The following is an 18,167-nucleotide window of genomic DNA, read 5'->3' as shown; positions in this document are numbered from 1 at the left end:
TGACTTGATGATATTGCTCTATGTGGGAAAGTTGAGTGACGTCCTTATATATAGACATTGCAATTTCGTACTACGTTGCCTGCGTCCTCTAGGTGTCAGCCACTCTCATTAGATCTCATCTCAGCAAGCAAAATCGGAAAAGCTTCCCTAGTCAGGTTTTGTTTGATACTAAGGGCTTCAACGGAAGTCTGGTGGTCATCCGCTGAGTTCAACACACTGGGCGAGTCCAACCATCAAGAATCAAAGTAGATCGTGAGGCTTCCGGAAAATATTGACAAGACCCAAATTGACATCTCTTCTCAGCAAGAATTAGTTTTCATCTTGAAATTATGTTATTCCAAGGCTTTTGGGACCTAGTGGACTTCAGGGGCTGGGGCCCCGGCATGGCCCAGATCAATCCCCCTGAGCTCTATCCTCACCCTGTGCAGCGAGGTTCTTTCGTTGCGTCTTCGCGACACGTCCATACCAAGTATTTCCAGGCGCCAATCACATTTGGTCAAAGTCGCTTCATCACAAAGAAGGCCTAGCTGCGGTTGAGGACTAGAAGGCGGCAGTTAGAAGCTTATGACTATCTTGTTTATAGAGTGCATTATACGGCGAGACCGAATGTGTGCATTGCCAATACCGAGCAATAGACAACACGCGACGAACAAATACTATTTAGTGAATAATAAAAGGGCAAAAACAACAGGAGCCAATCGAGAATTGAACGCAGGAGTCCTGAAGAGTACGGAGAATCACGCACATAGTCAGCACTTCACGGCTTTCACCATTCGGTCACCAGGCCCGATATTTTTTGTTAGAACGGGAAGGGAACAGACTGCCTATAATTCCTGTGGCTGCCAATACTACGATAATTCAGTGACGCATCTGTCACGTATTCCTACCAAGTGAATCTGTCAGACCTTATCTGAGGCAGGAAAGCAGGGGACGGGAAGGAGCACCTAAACGGCACGCCTCCTGCCCTAAGGTATGTATCGTTTTTCACACGTAGTTTAAACACAAGTTTACTATACCTCAAATATTAGGAAGTCAGAACACGTACTGATTCAAGGTAAAAGAACGCTCTACTGCTGTCGTTTCCACCCACAAAGCACCACGGGAAAAGTCCCTGATGCCACACATTCTTCACCGAAACCTCGCCCCGTTGCCCGCCGCACAACGCAACTGAACACCATGTGCAACTCATGGCAATTTCACCCCGCCATCGTTTTTCCCGGGTGCGGTGGAACGTTCGGCACCACCGGGCTGAGTGGCAGTCAGCCTATTTGGCAAAGGGCTGAGACATGACCCTGGGCGAGGCCGCGGAACCCTCCGGTTGCAGTGGCTGGCGTGAGGCGGTCCGACAGCTTGCATGCCATAGTCCAAGACCAGGGTATCTAGACCGTCGTACCCGGGTGGGGGATTTCCACGTTTCCTCTAGGTGCCGTCAGATTAGCACATGGCATAGGAAAGGTAGCATGCGGACTATGGCCAATCAGATGTGTAGGATTTCCAAAAGCTAGAGACATTTGGATTCCAGCTGATGAGGAGGAGGAGAAGTGATTGGGGGGTCCCCTCGGAAACGCACATGTGCTAGATTGAAGTAGGCTATAAGTTGTACCTGCATGTAAGACTCCTTCGCCCTTTCCCGTGACCTCAGTCCCCGGTGAACGTAAGAACTCCTTACAACGTACCCCCAAAAGTAAGTATGTGCCATTGTGACCCAAGAGCACCAGCCGGCATCTCCAATGAGGAATCCAAGGGACCTTGGCTTCGCAAGATCAGGAATTTCATCACGAGAGATTCAGGGACTTCCATTTCTCAGACTGCCGATGCGGCTTGGTTGCAGGCTTCAACGTTCCGGAAGCGGACCGACGCGTGCCCGCTGAGCTTCAGCCGCAACCTCCTAAGGCCTAGAACAGGATATGAGACACTCGAAAACTCTCAATCGTCTTTTCTAGAATCGATGCATTATTCGCACGATAGGGTCGCTAGGAACTCCAACTGCCTAGAAGGTGGCGTATGATCCCTGCTGGACCTCACAGTGAAGAGATAGGCTACAGCGTCTCATCTTTATTTGCCGGAATGAAGGCGGCGAGCGGATTGGAGTGCCACACAACTTACAAAAGCAGAGAAGCGGAAGTAAAGAACGCCTCACTGTCAGCTTCGAATGCGGCTGATGCCACTCAGATGATACTTTCGAGCTTACAGGCTGTGGCGTTCGACGTGTCTTATTCACACTTCAGCTCCCCAACTGAAGCCATCAACAGTCAGCCCGTATCTGCGCTTGCGGAATTCTGCCTATCTGTTGCTCGTGTAACTTGTGCTTCCATTTACCTTCATTCAGATGCCATCGATAGTATCAGGAAAAAACTACTTAAAGATCCCTTCTTCTCAACATCATCCCTCATCCATCTCACCACACAGCTCACCTTCATCCGTTACTTTGAAGGACCAAACATTCCAAAGCACATTTGCAGTCATGGGTCTCCCAATCACCACCTCCGCCTCTATTAGCGTCCCAGAGGCCAACTCCTTCGGAGCCACCGTCCTCCAGCCACAAAGCGACCACAACTCCAACGGCCGTGGCGGCTGCCCGTACCTCGCCAACGCCCACAACAACGGCACTCCGGATACGACCCATGCCAACATCATTCAACAAGCAACGCCAGCAGCACCAGCCCCGCCGTTGGGAATCCTGAAGAAGCTGGAGAACCGCACCTTCACCGGCAGGGGCTTCAATACCATCTTCCGCCCTCACAGCACCACCTCTCCTACTGTATTGCACGTCACTCCCGTGTTGAAGCCGCCCTTCATCCCGGATAACATCCTCCAACTCAACATCACGCACGAGAGCCAAGTTTTTGCTCCCGGTCTGGGCGATGTGCCCAACCGCGGACTGCTGAAGCAGGAGGACATCGAACTCAACGGCGTTCCTTACACCCAGACCATTCATGATATCACGGAGCCGGAGCTGAAACCTCCCGTCATTCACTTCGAGCCCGGCCTCTGGATGCACGTTCCCGCTACCAGTATACCCAAGCTCAAGACATCCCTTGCTCGCATGGCTTCCATCCCGCACGGCACCACCATCAACGCCCAGTGCTTCTCGGAGCCATCCTTCAGCGTGGGAGCACCATTCATTCCCAAAGTCGACATCAAGCCCTTCCCGGTCGGCGGCGGCGATAGAATCCTCTTTCCCAGCCAAAATGCAAAAGACCCTGCCACCTTCCGCCTCCCGCAAGACCTCCACAAGTTCACGCAAGCCCATACAATCACTCAGGACATGATCGACAACCCCAACGTCGTCCTGGAGCTGGCCAACAAGGGCAAGAACATCCTTGAGAACACTTCCTACAAGATCACAACCAAGCCCGAGGGAACTAACCTCGGCGGCGGCACCTCCAACATCGGCTTCCTTGTCGGCGACGGCCAACAAGCCCTCGAACTTCCCAGCCGCGCCAACGCAAACGCCACCCGCATGGAGGCCCAGTACTGGATCTCCACCGTTCGCACAAAGATCCACCTCGAGCCGTGGAAGGGACCCTCGGAGCACCAGCGGTGCAAGCACTTCTCGCCGCTGCCCCTCCGCGAGGGTGATGAGGTGCCCGTCTTTGAGGTCCACTTCCCGATCCCGCAGGCAAAGACGGTGAGCGTGGAGTACACCCAGCTCCAGTACACGCAGAATGTCACGCTGGACTTTGCTGGGCTCAGCTGGCCGCATGTTACTGTTGGTACGCTTATTCAGACAAGTCCTACCGTGGTGCATGCTTCTGTTTTGAACCAGAAGGAGTGAGTTTGGAATTTGTATCTGAGGATTCGACCACGTTTACGAGCCAATTACTTGTGGAGGATTTCTTTTGTAAATTCGGGGTAGCATTGGCTTTTTTGACTGAGCTCACGAAAAAGGATGTTAGTACCGCAGAATGAGAGAGCTTGCTGACAGTGGCGAAGAAGTTGAGATAGCTGGAGTATGTCCAACAGATAGCCACCTAATACAATACGATATCCCTATTCTTGATTGCCGAAATCTGGTTATCTGACCAGTACTGCTGACTTACACGGCTACATCTTCGTCGAGGGTTTTAGATCGATGGATTCATAGAAAAAGCTGTCTTTGACGCCAGAAGATGGAGTAGCGCCTTTCGTTGAAGGCAGCGGTGGCCCTGTGGAATAGCTTGCATAGTACATCTAACTCAGGCAATACTTTATATCAGTTTGCTGCACTAAAAATGAACTATTGAGGACTTTTGTTGGAATCTATCAGGTGTAACATTACACCCAAATGATGTTTGCAATATTTCGACTTATTGCCTAAAGCTAGGTCTCATAACTATTTCAGTTCGCCAGGAGCTACAATGTGAAGCCAAGCTCGTCTAGTTAGTCAATATTGGAAAAACGATCGCTGGTCTGTTTGGAGCCTTGTACTGTATTAGTAAACCAGTGTCTAGCTATGTCTTGTATTCAATGACAGATGCCTCTTTAGTTTGCCGCGCTTCCAAGAGTCTATTCAGCTCTTCCGTACAATGTAATTAATGAAGTCCTGTTACTGCGATCTATGAAAGTCTCATGATCTGTGACCTCACTATCCTGATCTATGAATAAAACGACAAGGCGGCCTTGGCTTCCTTGACACCACATAATTTGCGCAGTGTCCACGTCAAAATGTGTGTGAGCTTAGGCACCTTTGCGTGACCGCGTCATGTTTAACGGAACACTGATCCGGTTGTCAAGACGTTAACGGTCAAAAGAAGCGAGCCAAAGTCGTGCGCAAGTCTGCAGAGAACACTGCATGTAGTAGTAACACGAATCAGCTGGAGATGTAACCAAGTTCCATTGCCAGTGACTTTACGCCAGGTAGATCTTTCGCCTCTTCATAGAGGCATTCCGAGACTGGCGCTACCATAAGCCGAGGTTGGTGTTACCGAATAGCCGTGTCAGCAGCGCACGAACGACGTCAAAGAAGCCAAACTTACACCTACTGACTAGAACATTTCAATATTTATGGACGCGATCTATGTACTGACGTGGAATTCTGAGTGTCACACCTCCCATCTTCTTCAGGCTTGAGAGTTGAATCCACAATGAATATTCAACACTTAAATAGTCTGCATTCTCGCAGAGGATTCGATGGCCCGCAAACTGATTCCCTCTTCCACCTGAAGCACGATTCATAGTCCTGCATTGTATCTTCTCATCAGTTATGGAGGCCAATGAAGAATCATATCAAGCTACGTTTCCGGACGCTCATTTTCAGCAGCGAGTTCCGATGGTTTCCTCCAACCAGTGTTCTCCGCAGAGCACAAGTGAGGTGAACCGGCCGGCATCGCCTCGTCCGCAAACCCCACCTTCAGTATCTCACCCAACCTCTGCCACCGGAACTCATGAATTCACAATGTTGAGTCCCGAAGCCGAGATCACGGCGAGCGAGACAAGCCCGAACTCGCCTCAAGCAACTTGCAGCATCAATCCCGACTCGAACCAACATGAAGATCTCTCGGTCCCGAGCGCGGGGATCCGAAGAACCCCCACCAGTGTCACCACTTGTACTAGTGCTCAACAGACTCCAGGAGGACCTGAAGAAAGCCAGCAACTTATGACTGCCAGTGCCGAAAGGCTCGATGAAACCAAGAGAGCCTCTGAGACCTTAAAGCCGACCTGGAAAGTATGGGCTCTCGAGATATCCTGCATCGCAATTAGTACGCTTCTCTTAGCTGGTAAGTACATGTAATGCCCGATGAGAAGTTCCGATTACTGATTTCGAAATATCAAGTCATCATTGTCGTACTCCTCAAATATGATTCGCAAGTGCAACCAAACTGGCCGCTCGAGGCTACACTGAACTCGTTTCTCGCATTGTTCACCACCTTAGCGAAGGCTGCTTTCATGGTACCCGTCTGTGCCTGCATCAGCCAGTCGCAATGGGCCTGGTTCAACGCAAATGGTGTATCTCGACCCCTCTATGATTTCGAAGTGATAGATCAAGCAAGCCGAGGAGCCTGGGGCTCCTTGATACTACTCTGGCGATTCCGATTCCGGCATTTTGTGGTTCTCGGAGCGCTCCTCACCGCGATCAGTGCTCTGACATCGCCAGTCACACAATTGTCTATCAAGTACTCACTGAAAGAAATGCCCGTCGCGAAGGAAGCAACAGAAAGCCAAGCTACTACGCGAGTCGTCCGAGATCTCATGTACCCCAGAGATAAACTCGAGTTAGCAATCCGTTTCGGTGGCTACCAAACTTTCATCCTAGATCATGAGAACTTTGAGAAAACGTTACCTTTTGCTGATGTCGACACTAACGCAACATTTTGTTCAACAGGCAACTGCACGTTCGATTCATATCGATCCCTTGGGGTCTGTGTGAAGATGGCAAACATAACATCTTTTCTGAAAGTTGAGAAGTTCGAAGACGGAAGTATGACAGAAACCCCCGTATTAGCCGACAGAATTCTTCCAAATAGCAGCGTTTGGAAGCTTTCGCTCCCTGGTGGCTTTGAATTCGACCATCAAAGCAAAGCAGCATTGTTCACAGATATACTGAACGGCAACCACACCTTTGCATTCCAGGACAGTCCAGCTCTTCTTCGAGCAAGAATCGCATCATTCTTTCTGATTTACACTACGCCAATACTGACCGAGGTTGACAAGACCTGGTGGAGGTCTAGAGACAAAAGTCCCAACTTGACATGGAAGGAGGCATGGACTCACGTCCACAGTATTGAGCATGAGGCCGTCGAATTTTTCTTCCCTCTGTGTGTGCAATCTTATACCACTACAGTTCAGCTAGGTAAGGAACGTACCCTCATTCACGACACGTTTACCGAGCCCGGTGACGAAGATGACCAAGCGTTTATCGATATGGAATGCCCATCATTGGTTCGAAACGACTCGTATGCATGCATGACTAGGCCGAACCGATGGAATGAAATCCTTAGCCTCAAAAGCCCGACACGAAGTGGAACTCTTCCAGCCAAGCCTCTTCAAACTGGAACTGAAGACTTCAGTGCGAGTTACCACGCGATGGAACTGATCTCCCAGTTATTGAGGACTTACTTCGCGGGTCTTGGTTTTGTTACCATGTCTCCAGCTGCCAACGGATTTCTTCCACTTTATACCAAAGGTTCTCAATTTATAACTACGCTTCACACCTCAGTGTTGTTCTCACGATCCAACATACCGAACACTGAGCGTCGAAGCCTTTGCCTCGAGAATATTTATAAAAACGCTGCCACCTTATTATCTGCTTCGTAAGTCGAGACCTGATTGCTCCCAGCTTGCTTATTCTATTATGCGGCAGCTGATCTGGGAGGTAGACTCCGAATGAAACGACCCTACGATCAATGGACGAAAGGCGTGTTCAATGTTCCCGGGTGGGCAACAACAATGGCCACATACGTCAACATAACATGGCCTTGGGTGATATTACTCGCAGCCGAGATTGCGGCTGCAGCGCTGTTTCTTGTTATCACCATCATTTACTATACGGGAGGCACAGACTCAAAGTATAGAGACCTCAAAAGCTCATCGTTGGGTACCCTTGTCGCTCTCGGTCCAGACTGCCGCTTTGCGGCGGGTGGGGGTCTCCAGCCTGTGGATGCCTTGCAAGAACTCGCGAAAGGGGTTCAAGTTCAGCTCATAGGGAGCCGGATTGTGGTCGCCGAGGATTAGACGGATGAAACTCCCTCACGCGAGACTACATACGGCGTGTCCGGCGTTGTAGAGGATGCCCCCAGGGAGATGGATCTTACTCAGGGGTAGAAGCCAGGATGGTCAGCGTTTTTTCAATGGGGAGCATGACTACACGGAGGCTCGCGGATAGTTTTGCTGCCACGCGGGTGAGTGGTTAGCAGTTGCCGGTGTTCCTTCTATGATGATCGAGAGTGGTGTTTGGGTTGATGGATCCCCAAAGCTAGGTTTGATCCTCGTTTACAAGAGACAATTGTTATTAGTCTATGATGCAGAGAACGGAATCAGAGATAGCATGATATGTAATCAAGACTGATTTCCCCCGTCCAAACGGGTAGCACACTATAGGACCATATTTCGAATGAGGAGACGTGTAATTTGGATATCCTATTTCTGAAAGACATTTGTCAAGAACGATGTGATTCAAAGTGGTTGAACAGCTTGTAACAGATATCTTAACCGACGAACTATCCTGTGTGGCCGGTTGACCTTCTCTCTAGCTCGAGACTTAAGGAAAGCCCCCTATTTTCTCCCTCGGCCCGCTTGAGAGGGAATTACCTACGCTTTAAATTGATTTATACTCTACTAAAGTAGACCTCTTGAACAACAGGCGCATGGGTTCGATGTGATGTGCTTGCACAAGGAACCAAGCATTGTTGCGCAGGTACTCGACCATTCAGTTACCGATGACGGCGTCGAGACCCCCTCACATCACGGGAACCTAAGCAATTACGCACCACTCAACAGCAAACAGTCAAGGGTAGCCACCACGCCTCACCGCCTTCTATGTATTCTTCCATGAAGCCACTCAAAGGGCAGCCTATCAAGAATGAGCAGCAGTATGATCTCCGCTTCTTTCCACTATGTCTCTGCGTAAGGGAAGCTTCATCGCGAAATGGGATCGAAACATACCATCCGCCGCACACTCCAAGCTGCAATTAAGTCATTCCATCATGTTGCTTCCTCAACAGAAGCTGCAGGTTGTCCTGCTCAAGGAAAAGAGCTAAGCAGACCGGCGCAGAGAGCTGTCCCTTTTATACGCCTCGAGGTTTGAATCAAGAACTGGATTCGGCGGTAACTCTTCGAGAGAGAGGAAGGTACCACCATGGTAAGGAGAGTCTACCATGAATGTAATACATACTATACTTCGGAGGAATCACTTCAGAGCCCAAGGCGAGCCCCATGTGGAGCTTCCTTCTACCTCCCATTGTCCCTCTTGCCTCCCGGAAAGGCTACATTGTTACCCTTGTCTCCATTCCCCGACGAACGCAGCAGGCGCCCCGTAAGGTCAAGGATAGATCAAATATGAAGCTGCGTCTGCCCGGATAACCATGCCGGTCAGAACTTGGAAAACCAGATACTCTGATAAAGTTGAAATTGATATCAATCAAGCGGTGCGCTGTTCTAGTCTGGACAGTGACGAGAGGTCCAAGGTCCACTATCCCCGTCTCTCCCGCTGTGCTCCCGCCGTGCTCCCGCATCCCCCCTCCTTCTCTTCACAAAATTCCCGATACTTCACTTTTCGGTAGGAGCAGCAACCCACTAGCCGATACTAATACCACGAGTCCAAAACATGGCTGATAAAGGCTTAATCTTCAAGTACGCTCCCCCTATCTCTCTACTTCGCACCTCTCTCCTTTTCTGGAACACCATGTCCAATACCACCAGCTCAAAACTCAAACGAAGCAAAACACTCCTCCAACTCTCCCCTCCTCGGCCTCAACCGCGCCTCGGCCACCGGCGGAACGTGGATGGGGTATCAATTATATATAAATCCGCACCGATGCCTACGCCTCCCTTCCCCTCATGCCTGCTCCTCTCTTGACCCCCGACCCCCTCTCTCCATCTTGCCCTTCCTCCATCGAATCCGTCCCTCCTTCAGACCTCACCTCCATCGCGACACGACGTTCTCAACCATGCTTGACATCGCCATCTCCCTCATCAAAAAACCCCTTCTTCTCACTCGCCCTCATCTCTCTCTCCCCCTTGGCGAGATGATCAATCTCAACACAAACCAGCAACAAACACGGATGCCCAAAACTCCCCCGATCTGGAAAAGAAGCAAACGCCAGGCATGGAGAAAATTCAACAGCAAAAAACGCCTGGCGACATGGGAAGAAGAAAACACATTACGCAAAAAAGGGAAAAATGAAAATGGAGCTCAGCATGAGCAAAGTATATGTGAATGTTCAAAAAAGTTGACAATTTTTCTGGGTGCAATCGCTAGCGATTATACATTTGTGATAACCGGGGGGAATAATATTGGGGCAAGTCTTGATGAGTGAGGATGAGGATAAGACACCCCAGCCTCCTCAACCGCCTTTCGATTTTTGAATGTGAACCACGGCTCTGCCGGAACACAATCCAGGAATGTTTGGATGTTCAAATAAACAAGCTCCTCTCCGTTCTGGTTCGCAGTACAGCTTCCAAAACACCGAATCCCCGTCACTCGGCGCGTCTTCCACAGAACCTCCACAACTATCAACTGACGCACACGTCGGATCGGGGATACGGTTGTCGCTGAGTCGAGAAACTGCGGGAGGACGCTCGGTAGGGTAACAAAGAAAAACTTGGACCGCGGTGCTGCTCTCAAGTGCATTGTCTCCGAAAGACAATGCAGTTGTCTGATGGGAATATTTCGATAAATACATCTAATTGATCGGCCGATGCTGTGAATAGAATTAAGAGACTCGTAACGTCGTTGGAGGCTCGCCTCGCGGTTGAAAAGGGGGTATGTTGGTGTGATGCAGACACGGGATATACGAGAGTGGATGGCGAAGTCGAGTGAGGGCTGGGCAGATGGCAGCGGCCGCTCACATGACGAGACAGCAGCCGCAGCCTCCACTCTTCTTCTTCTTTTCGCCGCCCATGGACATGTTGGCCGCAGCAGAAGGTTGTTCAGGTACGCGGACGACGGTCTGGGTCTCGGCGGGCTGCTGGGGTTGCATGGTCGGACTCAGTGGGCCACGAGGGCTCGGCAGCGGGCTGGTCTGGGGTTTATCGGAGATTTTGGGCATGGTCGAGTACGAGTTGGTCTGCTTGATGCTCGGCGACGTGGGGCTCTGCGCCGTGGGGCTTTTGGGAGCGTCACCTCTGAGCGGCCACTCGTCTTGCTCCTGCTTCTCTTCCTCGGGGGGTGTAGTGCTTGATCCAGCTTCGGGTGGCTTGAGGAGACCGTCTGCCGTGAGTGGACGGAATTCCTTGTCGTAGATGCTGCCATATTTGCCCTCTCTTTCCCATTGCTCCTGCTGCAGACGCTTGGCGACCGTCGGGAGTAGTTGTTGATCAGGCGGCAGACGAGGGTCAGGACGGTAGGATCCGACCATCCATGGCGGGTCACCCTCTGGTTTCTTGACGCCGGGGGACAGGTCGCCAGATCGCGTCGTCGGTCTGTTCCCAGATATGCTGCTCGTAGAATCCTTGCCACCACGTGTCTTGGTCTTGCCACCACCCTTGACCTGAGTCGAGGTCTTCCTGGTGGTGCTGGAGGTGCCGCTGCCTTTTCGGGGAGAGATGTCGGTGTTGTTGCGCTTTGCGGGTGCTAACGTTGACGTTGCGCCGAGCGTGTTGGCGCTACCGCTCCTCGGCCTCGGTTTCGGGTAGGCTATCGTCTCGAGCTCGCTACCGCCGCTTCGCCTTCGTCCAGACGGCGCATTCCTCTCCAAGTAATACTCGGGGATGGGGGCCGGGCTAGCCTTGGCGACGGGAATCTTGGAGCCGCTCTTGTTCTTGTCACTAATGGAAGTCCAGTAGGCGTCATCTCCTTCGACAGCGATTTCCTCGGGCCGCCGAAGATCCCAGGAGGGCAAATCCATGTCCGGCAAAATCTCTTCTGGGACTCTGCTCTCTGGCGAAATCGAACTTTTCCTAGACCTTGGCAGAGGTATTTCGTCGTCTGGCGGGGCGGACGTGGTCCTCCTGGAGCTACCGTTGAGCTTCTCCTCGCTACGGCCTCTGCGTGGTTTGCTGCTCGCACGCGCCCTCGGCAAGACAATGCCTGCAGCTTGGAGCTCCTGACTCTCAATCTTAGCCAGCTTGTCCCGGTGAATCCACTTGTCGTCGTCAGAGACGGGTATGTCGTTTGTTGACCGCTTCTCGTCAGACCCAGGTTTCCCCCCAAACACATCGTCCGCAAAGTTGCCCGATTTCGACGTGTCATGGTCACGCCGGTTTGTCCTGTCCCATGATCTTGTGCTTTTTGTCAGAGATATGTTGTCATTGGAGGCCTTCTTTCGTGGGGGAGGCAGAGGCTCGAAGCCGTATTCGTAAGTGTTCGCCGAGCTGCCGTTTTGCGATAGGGGTGGCCGGCTGTTTTGTTCGGTTCTATCCAAAGACCTTTTGTTTTGAAGGTTCTGCGAGACCTTGTCAGCATATTTACTCGCAAGCAGCCTGGCCAAGGCCAATTGCATAGATCATTGCGAAAAAATGCCATGTCGCCGGGACCGTAGCTATCTTACCTCTGTATCTGCCGTTGCGTAATTATTCCATGCACCTCCGTTTCCATGGCTGCTGCTCGGGGGCGTGATTGTGTTGGCCGTCGCTGACGCGGCGGACATGGCGGCCATCGCGTGGTCTGGAGAGCTGGAGCGCCAGCAACCTCCAGACTCTGGGTGTATGTGGGCTGGGAAGAGTTCGTCGTCGGGTCCAGCAGCAAGGCAGGTCTCGTGATGTGCGTGATGTGTATCGGGCCTTGAACGACGAGATGGGATGGCGATGCTGCAACAATGGCAGTGAAGAAGTGAAGCTGGAGCTGGCGGTGCTGTTGGACGGGAGCGGGAGATTGGGATTGGGTCGCCGGCTTTGCGTCTAGCGTGGTGGTAGCTCTTCCGGCAAAGCGGATTATTAGGAGGCGCTCACGAAGCGCGACGGTAAGAAAAGGTCTGGGCAAGACGATCAGGGTCAGGGTCGCCTGGTGTGTGTGTGTGTCGAAACAAAGGAAAGCGAGTAGAGATAGCGTCAAGGCGGGATGTAGCGACCGGAGGACGGGGTCGGGAGAAGGAACAACGAAGGTGGTACGTGGTAAAAGGGCTGTCGAATCGAAATGGGGGAAATAGTATAGAGGAGAGGGCCTTTCAGCGGGAAGCCATTCGCAGCGGCGAGTGCGGTGGTGGGAGGAGGCGGTAGTGGTTTGACAGGAGCTGTTTGGTATGTATGGCGTCCAGTCTCCTCTCTCTGTCTCTGCTGGTGGCCGCTCTCAGCGTGGATTCCACAGTGCCAGAGTGCAGAGCAACGCAACAGGAGGGAAAAGAGACACAAAAAGCGAGACAATGGACAAAGACGGGGGGGAGTGAATGAAGTGGATGAGAGAGAGGAGAGGAGTGGAGGAAGGCCGCACAGTCGCACACAGAAAGCACAGTGCGCAAGGCAGTGCCAGAGTTTTGACGTTCTCCCCAATTGCGGCAGTACGTATTTTTCCTGGCTGATGACACTAGTCCAGTAAGAGACTAGCGCTTCTGGGTCTGTGGAGGTTGGTTGGTCAGACCCCAGCGCAATCCAGGAGCAGAAAGACCCACAAGTGCAAGGCGTGGGATTCCCTCTTTCGGGGAGCCGCGGTCGCTGATAGGAAGAAAAAAAAAACAAGAAGTGGCTGAAGGCAGCGAATAAGAAAGGGGGGAAGAGTTCTGGCCCAATGCAGGCCGTGAGATATTGGAGGGGTTTTTTCTGTTAAGAATGAGTAGAGGGAGAGAGGGGGAAAAACTGGTATCATATTACGGATAAGATTAACAAGATATGCTACCGGGAGTAGAGTTGCATCTGGCAATCTTCGTCCCAACTGTGCATTTACCTTTGGGTTCCCCCAAATGTTTCTGCAGAAAATGACGGATATGCTCGGACTGAAAGGCTGGTTCGGAAAGTATCAGGTAGTCAGCAAGAAAGATGTCACTCTCGTCATTCGATAAACGGTTTGTGAATGAGGGGAAGGAAGAGGGGGCGAGCAGCTGCCTACATATCCATGTACACAAAGTACCTTGGCTCACATACGAATACATAAGGTACCTAAAGTAGCTAGCTAGCTACCTTACGGATACCTATTGCGATTGCTGCTTTGCCGCGCCTCATTGGAGAACAATGACAAAGAACAACAACGACCGCTGGATGCGCTTGTCACCGGTGTGTTTCTTCCTCCCGACAGACAGACGCGCGAATGCAAGACGTCTGCGCCTCTATGCCTCCAGAGGACCAATGACGGATGCCAGACGTCTATCCAGACATGTAGAGAGGTCCCGTGCAACCGTGCAACGGCCCACATGTTGTTCGTGTGACACTGACGCTGCACCGCAGACCAGACAAAGAAAGGTGTCAATGGCATGGCGTTGATTCAGAGGGAGGAGTCTGGGTGTCTGGGAGAAACATGACGGGAGGTCAAACCGTCAAAAGGTGCTGCAACACCGACAGGTGAGTGGCAGACAGGCTGCAGGCGCATGCTCCCAGACTCCATACAGGTGGATGGAAGGGATGCAGTGCTGTCAGTGCATCAATTGCGCTCGGACAGCTTTACTCTTAGACTAGACTCTTGCTGTTCTCCCTTGGTTCAACATACTGAGGTTATTCCCGTCGTCAAAATCGATATTGACGGCCGATTCCCACAACGGAGCCGCAAGCAATGTACTCCGTATGCATGGAAAGAAAAGGAGGGTGACCCCTCATCTTTCAACACAGTGAGCTCCTCGTAATTGCGGTGGAGTTGGGACCGTTGAAGAACGATGGGGTCGAACGGCCGGGAACGGGGTGTGTTGCACAGCAATGCTTGGAATGGAACGTGGGTTTGGTCCCGTTGGAATGCCAGCCAGCCGCGGGCACTTGCATCGTTTGGAATGGCGGATATGCTTAGCATAAGTGATAAGCCAGACATCGTCATCTGTCAATCCAGGCTCATCCCATCCAGATCAGCTCAGCTAACCAGGACCCAAATTCAACGTCACCCATACGCAGTACCCGTCGGGCCGTCAGCGAGATCGGACCTTTGCTGAGTTTGTTTATTTACATCAACGTCGTCGTCATTCTGGAGGAAGAGTTTGTTCAACGTTGATGATGCCAGCCCAGCAGGTGGAATTGTGTTTGGGGATATATGCGTGAACAAAACCAAAACCTCAGGCGAGAACAAGTTGTGCCCCGATTCCCTGCTTATGTAAGTCGACCTACGAAGAAAGCGCACTGTGCCGGCACCATTCTAGACCCTCGAGGCCAAAGACCACCCCGGCACTGGTCATTTGCGCCTCCTGGCGGCCCTGGCCCAGGCAATCAATCCCAGAAACCGCCAACCAGGAATCTCAACGGTCTGTGTGCTGTGCCTCTTGCTTCTCAATTTCTCAACTTCAAGTTCTCGCTCATTTTCTCCTTGGGGAATCTGGAGTGAGAACGTAATCTCTCAGTCATCTGCCTCTTCAGTCCTTCTCCCGCCGCTGGAATTGGTAGGTACCAATATCATCACGAGAGAGAGAGAGAGAGAGAGAGAGAAGGTGGCTGATTGATGCCTTCTCTTCTTTTTCGTATCTGTGCCTGAGACTGTGACTGCGCATGTGCCCGTCTCCAAACCCCCATTTTGGAAACTCTGCTTTCTTTTTTCCGCCCTCGCATGCAGACCGTTTTGTCTCTCCATCTGACCATTCGCATGATACCGACCGCTGACCTTTTCTTCTTCTACGACAGCAAGCCTACCTCTCTGAATTCACAATCAACCTCACCTCACAAATTCGAAAAAAAAAAAAAAAGGTCACCAACTGGGTGCAACTAGGGATGCGAGTCAAACGAGATCCCTTCACCGCCGGTATGGCCAATGGCGGCGCTTCGTTTCTCCTGGGATCTCGCATGACGGAGATGGGAAGTACCCAAGTATCTCACCGGCCCCACACACGATGATTTCCCATCTCTCCAGCCAATTACACACACTCTACGACTACGTACCTTGGCCTTTGAACATTTGAAGGCATCAATCAATCTCACCTCACTTTTGGTCCGTCATCCATGAAATGACACAGAGCGGCCACACCGAACGGACGTTCATCCATTCCACACATTAAAACCCTCCCCTATTTTTTTCCTTCTAGAAGAACGACCAGGCTCATGATCTCATCTATCGTCGCTTTCTCTTCTGCACCTTGGCTTTGAAACTACAGGGGATCCCGAATTTCCAGATCGTCCTTCCCTGATAATTTCCGAACGAAGTGGCTCGCTGAGGAAAAATTCTCTAAGAAGCACATCATTTACAAGGCAACGGCTTTCAAGCTCTAGAAATCCCATGGTACTGGAAGGAATCCCGGGCTACGAACACAGATTGGAGGAAGGCGGAACGCACGGCCTGCGCGATCCGGTGCCGGGCTGCCTTTTCGTGCTCTTGAATTATCCCGGCCTGTTTCAAGTGAAGCACTACGCACAAACATCCTCATTCCGATTCATGGAGACAGACCGTCTTTCTTGGCCTCCTATCCTCTCACGTGTGTTTATACTCGCTTCACACTGTCCTTGAATATCCGTACATCACAAACATACGGATACCTTGGCCTTCATCATCTGCACAGATTGACTCCTTATCCCTCTTCAGAGCCCTATTGCCGTCCTTCCCCCCCTAATTTGCCCTGGTACCACCGCACCCTCGTCTATCGAATATCAAATTATACCAACGACACGCAGTCCGAACTCTCCATCGGCCCCATCATCTGCCGGCCGCTACCCACCTCTCACAGCCCGCCCAAGCACGGCCCCCGGTCCATGACTGGCCCCTCCAACAAAGCCGGGATCATGGACCACGCCGGCACCTCTGGCTACCCGCAGCCGCAGCCGCGAGCGCAACGCCAGCCGGTCCTGCGGAGGACCCGGTTCGTCTGCATCTCCGACACCCATAACACTACCGTCAAGTTGCCAAAGGGCGACGTGCTGATCCACGCGGGGGACTTGACCAACCAGGGCAGCTATTCCGAGGTACGTGCCCCATTCGTGCCCTTTTTTTTTTTTTTTTTATAATTCTATGGGGAGAGAAAGAGAGAAGAAGCAAGTCCCCAGTTGTCGACTCAGGTACTTACCCGTTCGGGAGTCATGTGGGAGGCGCTCGGGGAGAGATGAGCTACTCTTCAGTAGTGTCTGGGTTCATCGTGGCAACAGGATAAACAAAATATGGACTCGCCGAGTGGCGTCTGCTTACGTCTTGGTGTACCTTGTGTGCCTGGATGGAGCATGTAACTGACGCCATCGCCAGTTATCGAGGGCAGTCCAATGGCTCGAGAAAGCAGACTTTGAGACCAAAATCGTCGTTGCAGGTACGCGCAATGTTGGTCCCCCCCTCAAACTTCTTCACCTTGACAGATATACACGCTTCACCCCTTCACGTCAGAATACTGACCAAACGGCCGCCCAGGGAACCATGACATCACCTAGACTCAGACTTCTACGCCCAACACGGATCCAACTTCCACAACCAAACACCACAATCCCCTCAAGACTGCAAAGCCCTTCTCACAAGCTCGCCCTCAATAACCTACCTCACCCACGAGACAGCAACAATCCGCCTCTCTTCCCCCTCAGGACCACACACCTCCTTCACAGTCTTTGCATCACCCTACTCGCCGCGCAACGGCCTCTGGGCATTCGGCTACGATGCCCCTCAGCACGGCAGCCTCGGCGCCGCGGCGAGCAATCTACCCACGCTCTGGGACGATATCCCGCTCGAAGCGGACGTCGTCGTGACGCATACCCCGCCGCACACCCACTGCGACGAATCACGCGCCCAGCGCGCAGCGGGATGCGAGGCCCTGAGACGGGCCTTGTGGCGAGTCCGTCCGCGGCTTGCGGTCTGCGGACACGTTCACGAAGGACGCGGCGTCGAGAGGGTGCGTTGGGACCTCGGATGCGGCGGCTCGGCGTTTAGAGAGGAAGGTGTTGAGAGCTGGAGTGATCCCGGGCAGGGGAACAAGCAGTCCCTCGTGAATTTGTCAATGAAGGGGGGGAACGCTCTCCGTAACGACGGCTCGCATCCGGAGAGGAGTCCATCCGACAAGGATGTGGGGAGGATAGCATTCGGTCCATCTCCGTCTCCGGCCATCCCCGGAACGACGTCAGAAACCGCCGCAGAGCTGGGCCTCGGCACCCGCGGCCTCGCTGGCGATCCAACATCACCCCGTACCGAAGTCGCCGCACTCGCCGGACGCCTCGGCCGGCGGGAGACGTGCGTCGTTAATTGTGCCATCATGGCGAAGAGTTATCCCCACGTCGGAGGCAAGACGGTCAACAAGCCTATCGTCGTGGACCTGGATTTGCCGGTGTGGGAGTGGGGTCGTGATGGTATGCCGCGGGTTGTGTATGCGGATTGAGGGCCTCAATGAAAAAAGGAGGCAGACAAATACCCTAGTTTGGCAAGCAATGAGGCTGTGATGCCAGCGTTGTATTGGCGATGAGGCAGACGGCGGGGCAGCTTTGATTGTTGACGAGGCGCCCGCATGGTGTTTGCATATCGGTGAAGGTATGCACTCTTGTTCGACATAGACCCATGTAGCCTGCGTGAA

At 52.3% G+C, this 18,167-nt stretch overlaps 3 protein-coding genes across 3 annotated transcripts; 2 read left to right on the top strand and 1 right to left on the bottom strand.

Annotated features, from left to right (window-relative positions):
• Positions 1 to 2,464: 2,464 nt before the first annotated feature.
• On the top strand, positions 2,465 to 3,778 carry N0V96_010070 (uncharacterized protein; the record flags this gene model as incomplete). Its single annotated transcript, XM_053197445.1, has 1 exon — positions 2,465 to 3,778. The coding sequence occupies one exon, from the start codon at positions 2,465 to 2,467 to the stop codon at positions 3,776 to 3,778; it is 1,314 nt and encodes a 437-aa protein (XP_053045149.1).
• Positions 3,779 to 10,484: 6,706 nt separating this feature from the next.
• On the bottom strand, positions 10,485 to 12,236 carry N0V96_010069 (uncharacterized protein; the record flags this gene model as incomplete). The annotated part of the gene is made up of 2 exons (XM_053197444.2): positions 10,485 to 12,023; positions 12,129 to 12,236. 2 exons carry the CDS (start codon positions 12,234 to 12,236, stop codon positions 10,485 to 10,487), a joined length of 1,647 nt encoding a protein of 548 aa, XP_053045148.2.
• Positions 12,237 to 16,410: 4,174 nt separating this feature from the next.
• On the top strand, positions 16,411 to 17,975 carry N0V96_010068 (uncharacterized protein; the record flags this gene model as incomplete). Its single annotated transcript, XM_065758834.1, has 3 exons — positions 16,411 to 16,590; positions 16,865 to 16,925; positions 17,212 to 17,975. The coding sequence occupies 3 exons, from the start codon at positions 16,411 to 16,413 to the stop codon at positions 17,973 to 17,975; spliced, it is 1,005 nt and encodes a 334-aa protein (XP_065612601.1).
• Positions 17,976 to 18,167: the final 192 nt, after the last annotated feature.

This window comes from Colletotrichum fioriniae (assembly GCF_027942845.1).
Source record: "Colletotrichum fioriniae strain IMI 355084 chromosome Unknown scaffold_13, whole genome shotgun sequence".
Classification (NCBI taxonomy): domain Eukaryota; kingdom Fungi; phylum Ascomycota; class Sordariomycetes; order Glomerellales; family Glomerellaceae; genus Colletotrichum; species Colletotrichum fioriniae.
Note: the sequence above shows the minus strand (reverse complement) of the source record. Positions and strands in the feature narration are given on the sequence as shown.